The 8,148-nt window shown below is 40.5% G+C and overlaps 1 protein-coding gene across 3 annotated transcripts in view; it reads right to left on the bottom strand.

Moving 5' to 3' along the window:
- LOC108248745 (lysine-specific demethylase 4A) overlaps positions 1 to 8,148 on the bottom strand; it is a 55,976-nt gene that overhangs the window by 45,033 nt on the left and 2,795 nt on the right. For all 3 annotated transcript variants that reach the window (XR_005232778.1, XM_037974013.1, XM_037974014.1), the window contains exons 3-8: positions 5,736 to 5,911; positions 5,493 to 5,607; positions 5,144 to 5,337; positions 4,010 to 4,059; positions 2,342 to 2,445; positions 1,597 to 1,734 (exon numbers count right to left, since the gene is read on the bottom strand). Coding sequence is in view for 2 of the 3 variants with exons in the window: in XM_037974013.1 (XP_037829941.1) it covers positions 1,597 to 1,734; positions 2,342 to 2,445; positions 4,010 to 4,059; positions 5,144 to 5,337; positions 5,493 to 5,607; positions 5,736 to 5,911 (777 nt within the window). In the remaining variant the exon portion in view is untranslated. The remainder of the gene's footprint in view (positions 1 to 1,596; positions 1,735 to 2,341; positions 2,446 to 4,009; positions 4,060 to 5,143; positions 5,338 to 5,492; positions 5,608 to 5,735; positions 5,912 to 8,148) is intronic.

Raw genomic sequence — 8,148 nt, 5'->3', positions numbered from 1 at the left:
AGAGGAAGACCCAGGACACGCTGGAGGGACTATGTTTCTCGGCTGGCCTGGGAACGCCTTGGGATTCCCCCGGAGGAGCTGGCCCAAGTGGCTGGGGAGAGGGAAGTCTGGATCTCCCTGCTTAGGCTGCTGCCCCCGCGACCAGACCCCGGATAAGCGGAAGACAATGGATGGATGGATGGAAATAGTCATTTTTTCTACTTTCTGTCAACTTTAATCATTATTTTACTAAATCACGGTCAGCCGGCGGTCGGCCATGGATCGGCCACCTACCACCGGGCTTAGCCTCTTTTCTGGGTGAAACCCTGAAATGGGTTTCCATGGTCGAGCAACTGCATCCAAGCCCCACATCACCAAGTGCAATGCAAAGCGTCGGATGCAGTAGTGTAAAGCACGCCGCCACCGAACTCTAGAGCTGTGGAGGTGCATTCTCTGGAGTGACGAATCACGCTTCTCCATCTTGCAATCTGATGGACAAGTCTGGGTTTGGCGCTTGCCAGGAGAACGGTGCTTGTCTGATTGCATTGTGCCAAGTGTAAAGTTTGGTGAAGGGGGATTATGGTGTGGTGTTGTTTTTCAGGAGCTGGGCTTGGCCCCTAGTTCAAGTGAAAGTAACTCTGAGTGCTTCACCATACCAAGACATTTTCGACAATTCCATGCTCCCAACTTTGTGGGATCAGTTTGAGGATGGCCCCTTCCCGTTTCATCAGGACAGCGCACCAGGGCACAAAGCAAGGTCCATAAAGACATGGATGAGCGAGTTTGGTTTGGAAGAACTTGACTAGTCTGTACAGAGTCCTGACCTCAACCAAGTGAACACCTTTGGTATGAATTAAAGAGGAGTGCACTATCCAGGCCTTCTCGTCCAACATCAGTGTCTGACCTCATAAATGTGATTCTGGAAGAATGGTCAAATATTCCCATGAACACTCCTAAACCTTGTAGAAAGCGTTCCCAGAAGAGCTGAAGCTGTTATAGCTGCAAAGGGTGGCCAACATCATATTAAACCCTATGAATTAAGAATTGGATGTCACTCAGGTTTATATGCGTCTGAAGGGGGGCGAGCAAATACTTTTGGCAACATAGTGTATATACTGTAACTATAGTACAGTAAAACATATACTATACACTGTAACTACTGAATTAGAAAAAAATAAATTAGTGTAAGGTGGAAAATTAATGTTTTATAATATGGTTTTGGTTTTTGTTCAGAAACCAAATATTAAGAAAACGTGTTTTTTCTTTTCATAGTACTTCTGGAACAGGAACAACATAGATGAGAGAAACAAACTGAAGTATGGGTTCCATCACTCTAGTATCAGTCTAGTACCAATTATGGTATCAATTATGTGGATATTTGAATCGATCCACACATGCATTCTCTTTTTACGGGGGTTAGATAAATAGAAAAACAATGTGAATGCTGATTCGGCATTCACACAATAAACCAAACAGTTAATGTCTGATGCAACAAAATGATCCATTTCCATGGATGACCTGTAAATGATTTACTTACAAGTATAATATGTTAACAATACAAGTATAATATGTTAACAATATACACCCAAAGCAATGCATATTAACCATTTGGCCTACCATTCTTGCCTGTTTTCCATAATCAATCCAACGCTGCGTGGCAAAGTTGGTAGACTCAGCACAGTTGAAGCCATGGTTGAAACCAGCGTGATAGGCAAATGGAAACGTCACAATGAACTGCCCTACTTCCTGAGTCACCTAACAGAAACGAATCAAAAGAAACAACAAAAGCAGGCAATTTCAGTTTCACAGTTGGACTTGATATTTTATTTACTTTCCTCATCTAATCATTGCTCTTTCATTATCACTTGCCACCCAAGATGAAGATGAAGTGACAATTTTATAGCTTTTGTGTGTGTGTTTGTTTGTCTGTACCATTAGTAAAATGTCTCATGAAGCACTAGACCCATTTTAATAAATTGTTCAGAAAGTAATCATTAGGTCTACATCTACAACTGATTAACTTTTGGAGTCAACCCAATATAGGATGGCTGCCACAACAAAACAATCTTAGCAAACAAAATAATAACTCAATCAATTTTACAGATATTGAGCTAAAATTTGGTGTGGTAATAGCTGAGTGTAATCTCTAACTCATAATCTGAGCACTAACTGATCCCACAAGATCTGCGTTTAAAACTTTGCATTCACTCTATCTGTTATTCACAAAATATCTCATGTATCAATAAGGGATTGTAATGAAAGACACAGGCATAAACATTACTGCTCCAACTTAGTTTTAGGGTGATAAAACACTTAGATCCTTTTTCATTTTTATTTTAATACAAAGTAAGACAGGGCTTACCTTCTGAAATTCAACGCCATATTTTTTTAGGATTGAGGGTGAAATTAAAGTCATCTTGTGGCGCAGGAAGACTTCACAGCTCTGAGCATTTCCTGGAAAAAAACCTGCAAAGAATCCAGTCAGATTAATTGGTTAATAATTAGGCAATTTCCTCATGTTTCCATTCATTTCTACGCTGATGATATTCAGCTCTATTGCTCTGTTAAGTCCACTGAATATCAGCTGTCATCCTTAATCAAATGCCTAACCAGCAACAAACACTGTCTTTGTGATAACTACCTGCAGCTGAACTCACAAAAGACTGAGACCTTAATTATTGACCCTGAAAGTTGAATTTCTGAAATCAGGCCACAACATGGAGCAGTGAGCTGATCTGTCCAGCCAAGCCTTAGAAACTTTGGCGTTATCTTCGACTCTGCTGTCTTTGGAGCGTCATTCTAATAAGTTAGTTAGAAACTGCTTCTTTCAGTTGAAAAATGTCTCCATATCAAACACCCTTGAATTGGAGATGATCACGCACACTTTTATTTGATTTCACTTCAGCTGCTGTAACAATCTTTTTTATTTGTTTGTTTTTCTCCAATCAGTCTTCAACACTGCTGGAAGACTTAACAAACGCAAGAAAGATATGACACATTACACATGCCTTAATGTCTTTATACTAGTTACCATTTTAAAGGTTTATTCCTGACTTTTAGAGCCCTCTGTGGTCCAGCTCCAGTTTACATGTCTGACCACTTAGAACTCCATGTCCCTCCTCACAGTCCAAAGTCTTCTGGACAAAAGCTGCCGATGGAGACGCAGACTCATTTTAAGAGCAGAGGAAACAGATCTGGTAAAGCTGTGGCTCACAGGTTGTAGAATGCGTTGCCTTTAACGTTACTTTACCTCAATTCTGTTGATTCTTTTAAAAAGAAGCTGAAGACAGGCTTTTACCTAGATATGGACTGTATGATTTTATGTTTTAACTTGCAGTTTTAGATTTGATCCTTTGCTCCCGTTTGATTTCTTGTGTTTTATGTAGATTTTATATCTTATAGGTTTTAAACATGTGAAAAGTGATATAAATAAAGCTCACTTACTTAAAGTTTACTTACATATTTTTGTGTGCAAGGATTGCAAAACTGTATTCTTGGCCATGCACATTATTTTGTTGGCCCCGCCATACCCACCTCGACCCTACTTTACCCTACCTTGGCAACTGCCCCCACATGTATTATTACTGGAGAACACTTTAGAAATGAAGCAGAGTTGAACTAGTTTTTTTAATAACTATTTATCATCAGCATGTTTTTTTAGACATCAACTTATTTTTTTGTCACAAGTTCCTGTGCTGATGATTGAGAACCTCCTGAAACATTTTGAGACAATTTAGAAAACTCCTTTCAGAAAGTTGTTCACAAACTAGTTTCCAACAGTCACAGATCAGTCAAATGCTTCCTTAACAATACACAAGTTTTAGAACAAACAAATATTCAACTCCTAAAAGTGCAGTTTAAAAGACTTCAGAAAAACACAAAGTGAAACAATACAACCAGAGCTACTGCAACATGTGCAGCAACAATCATTCTAAAAACAAAATGTCATTAGATGGCTGTCTAAAATTAAACTCATAAAATGTGAGCAAGTGAGATCTGTTCTACAAAAATGCAAGGTGTTATCACATACCTCTGGCAAGCCGTTCCAGTCTTTTCCCATGTTCTGGTGGCACAACATACCTTAGGAACACCAAAATATAAAAACAATTATATCAAACATGATTTAAGTAGGTAGCAAAGTAGCAAAGTGAAGAAACTGAACACACCAAAAAACTGTTCTGTTCAAATGTTCAGTTAATCTGAATCAATCTGGATGAATCAGATTCCATTCTATTAATAACAAAGCAAATGACATTTTCATGTTTTAAAATAAATAGATGTGAATTTATGTGAATACAAATTTGCTGAAAGTAAAACATTTTTTGGTTTAGCGGATTTGATGTTTTACTCTTTCAGTGTAAATGAATTTATAGGTGTTTATATTTCATATTTGAAACTAGGGATGTCCAGAACTCCCCATTTCTGTTGTTGACCTACTGTTTTACAGCAACCATGCCATAACACTGCTTCTATAAAACATGCTATGTGCCAATATGTCTGTCGTATGGAAGTATTTTAAACTAGTAGTTCAATTATAGGCTTATTTAGAAAGCACATTAAAAGGTAGTATTTCACAGGGCTGTGACTATTGAAGACTAGTTGGCGACTCAAAATTGCAAGAAAAAGGGTGAATTTGAAGCTGCAGTCTTGTTGAATTCTCCACCACTACAATAGGCTAGTCATCCAGAGAGATAAGCCCTCTGTTCTGTAATTCTTTTTGCCAAATTTTGTTGCAGGCGTCTCATACCCTTTTTTGCAGGTGTCTTGAACCGTTCTTGATTTTGTTCTGGGTGTCCTAAACCCTTTCAATTTTGTTGCAGGGATCCTGAGCCCGTCTCAAAAATGCAAGAGATGTAATTTAACATCTGCACTACAGCTCTCCTCTGGCAGAAAATATCTGAGACTGCAGCCCTGAATGTCCAAGTTTAAAAACAATGCTGATGATAAATAAGTTATTAAAACTGGTCCAGATCTGTCCATCTTTATTCTTAAAGGGTATTATTTTGCACCACCAACTGGTCTCAAACAGTCACAGCCAAGTTCTCACATGCATTTCACTAAAACTAAAAACATGTCAGGTCACTGATGATGAACAAAAACTGCTAATGTTTGACAGGGTGACCCATTTCATCCATGCGGTGGAAGGACCTGTCAGTGACTGTACCATGACTTTGGTTCTCCATAGTGCAGGTAGTTGATTCTGTACAGATCCATATCCTCTGTGTGCCATGCAAAAGCACTCTTCCACATCCCAAAGTAGAGATAGGGTCTGTTGACTCCTTTTATCTTGATGCCACTCTCGCTCTCCACAGTGTCTAGGATGGTGTTAAGATGACTGATGTTCCATTCAGTCACATCCTGGAAAAAAATAATTCAGAGGAAACTGCAGATCTAAACACACCTCAAACCGATCACAAAAAAGACACTACAAGACATTGTGGACACATTTAATGTTTTAATTCAATGAAAAGATGTACTGTTAGCTTTATATTTCTTAGCTTAATACCACTTACTGGATCATACAGTGTCCCACTGACATCAGCCCCATACAGTGGAGGGTTAAAGGTCAGGTTCTTCCAAAACTTCCTCTCCAACTCATCAAAATCCACATATATGGGACTGCAAAACCTACAGTTCATAATATTCAGAAAAACAAACAAACAAACAAAAACAATTCAAACTCTAAAGAAAAAAAACCCCATTCAGACAACCACTTAAAAAACAAAGTGAAAAATAGCGTGATTACAGAAACATACTTGTCTAAGTTGGAGGTTTTGCGGAACTCCTGAACCGTCATTGGTTTCTTCTGGATGTTGTACTGTGTGAATAATCCTGACTGGCCTGTAACCACCTGCTGAATAGGCGCAGGAATCACCAGATCGTCCATGTCATCATAGGTCTTCCTGGGTTTCCAGCCTTCAGGTGGAATAATCTGAAAAACAAGAGAATGTATAAGAAACTGTTATACTGTTTTACAGTCAAGTAATTACTATCACACTATTTTCTTCTGCATACTTTGTGCTATTTTAGCTGTTTATATATCATAACAATTGGCTCATTTGGGAGATGGGTGCTATGATTTTTTTAAAATATTTTGAAAAATATAAAACATAAGGAAGCGATTCCTTTGTGAATCGCAACCTTATTGGGATGGAGTTTGTGTGCTTGAATGATCCTTAGGGCTATTCTGTTGGGGGCAATTGTCCCCAGTAGGGTCTCGCAAGGTAGATTGGTCCTAGGTGACAGCCCAGACAAAGAGTGATTCAAAACACTTGTATGGACAGAATACAATAAGGAGATTAATGTCCCTTGCTTGTGCGTGAGGTTGAGAGGTACTGACACAGCGTGGGTTCTGGAACCAGTCTCGACCTTATTCCATTCTGGAGTTGTCCATGGTGAGAGACGCCAGGCTGGTGTAAGGCTCCTTACAGCCCCATAGGCTTGGCGGCTGTGCGATGGAGCTTTCCCGGCTGATGAGAGGGTAGCTTTCCTGCACCTTAGGTAGGGAAACGGGCTCTGATTGTTGTTTGTGCCAATGCTCCAAACTTCAATTCAGAGTACCTAGCCTTCTTGTGCCCCTTTTCCCATCGGCTCTAAAGGTCCCGGCTCCACTCTACTCGGCTTGCTTTGCGCGCATTTCCACCGGCATTTTTTCAAGTCCCTGCTTTGGAGTAGGGCCTCTGTTCACTCATTGGTCATAGGTGTGGCCAGATGCAAGCATAAAGAGCAAAGAAAACAACGGTAGCGAAGTAATAAGAATATAAACAACAGCATTAGCTTACCCAGCAACGTTTATGCTGTCTGTCCCCCATCTGAAGGTGCTGTAAAGCCTGTAATCTCCGTCGGATAACAGCTGTCCTACTCTGCGCAACAATCGCAGCATCCAGAGCATTTATTCCACTGCGCTTCTCTTCCTGAAGTCTCAGGAGAATCCCCATAACTTCAAAGAGCAGCAACAACACAGGGCCAAAGTTGTCCATAGCGCTTCCATTGTCTCCACAAATGACGCCAAGTTTCGGCAGCACACACTCACCCCCCACCCCCGCAACACAAGGAGGCGAACTGGCCGGTGGAAACACGATGCATTTTTTATAGAGCCGAGTTTAGCAGGGCTGAGTAGAGCGGGGCTTCTGTAGTAGAGCCAGTGGAAAAGGGACATTGAAGTCCTTAGCAGTGGTGCTGAAAGGTGCTCCTGCTGGGGATTTTATCATTCAGCTGGGAGACTTCAATGCCCATGTAGGTAACAACAGTGTAACCTGAAGGGGTGTGATCAAAAGCAGGGTTTCCCCCAGAAAAGAAGCTAAGCCCAGTGGAAGGTGGCCGATCGCCAGCCAACCACCAGCCAACCGCCAACCAACCGCCAGCTGACCATGATTTAGTAAAAAAATGATTAAAGTTGACAGAAAGTTGAAAATATGGCTATTAATTATTTGATATTGTAAGATATTTGTGCCAAATATTTACACAACTACAGTTTTACAAAAAGGCACTTTTGAAATACATTTTTAAACAAAAATACAATTAAAATAAATACTAATTGATTGCACCCAATTTAAATCCTAATTTAAGTCACATTTACAAATAAATTAAATTAACATAAATGAAAAAGTGCAAACAAAGCACCAATACACGTCTCACTTCCAGGCCAATGAATAACAACAGAGAACTCTGAAAAATAGAGAGATGCTGTACTGTGCATTTCTAATGCTGAATATAATAGCATCATTTTACTGTTAAACAAGGATAATATTTTCACCAAGCACAAAACATGCTTACCATATTCTGTGTTGTAAAGCCACCTGCTGAATTTCGGCTCAGCTAACCATTTTTGGTTAAACCCGCTCGTTTCATGTTTATTACTGTGGCTCTGACAACATGCCAACTCCAGGTAGCTGAAGGAGGCTCGGCCTCAGGGCTCAATAGAGTCCCGCAGGGCTCTGCGAAAGCACGCGGACCTGAGCACACGGTGGGCGCATTTTTTTTACTTGGCACCTACGTCGGAGCAGTATTCTCCAAAAAGACGGGGGACAGTACGCTACGTAACCAGTGGAAATACAGTAAAAAGAGAGCAGATGGTTGAATGGAGCGCAGAGGTGGGGACAGCGCGATTGTGTCACTGTTGGCGCGTGCAGGTAGCTAGGTAGCTAAAGGTAGCGGTTTTGGGGGAGC

This window comes from Kryptolebias marmoratus, linkage group LG24, assembly GCF_001649575.2.
Source record: "Kryptolebias marmoratus isolate JLee-2015 linkage group LG24, ASM164957v2, whole genome shotgun sequence".
Lineage (NCBI taxonomy): Eukaryota > Metazoa > Chordata > Actinopteri > Cyprinodontiformes > Rivulidae > Kryptolebias > Kryptolebias marmoratus.
This window is presented reverse-complemented; position numbering and strand designations above follow the sequence as displayed.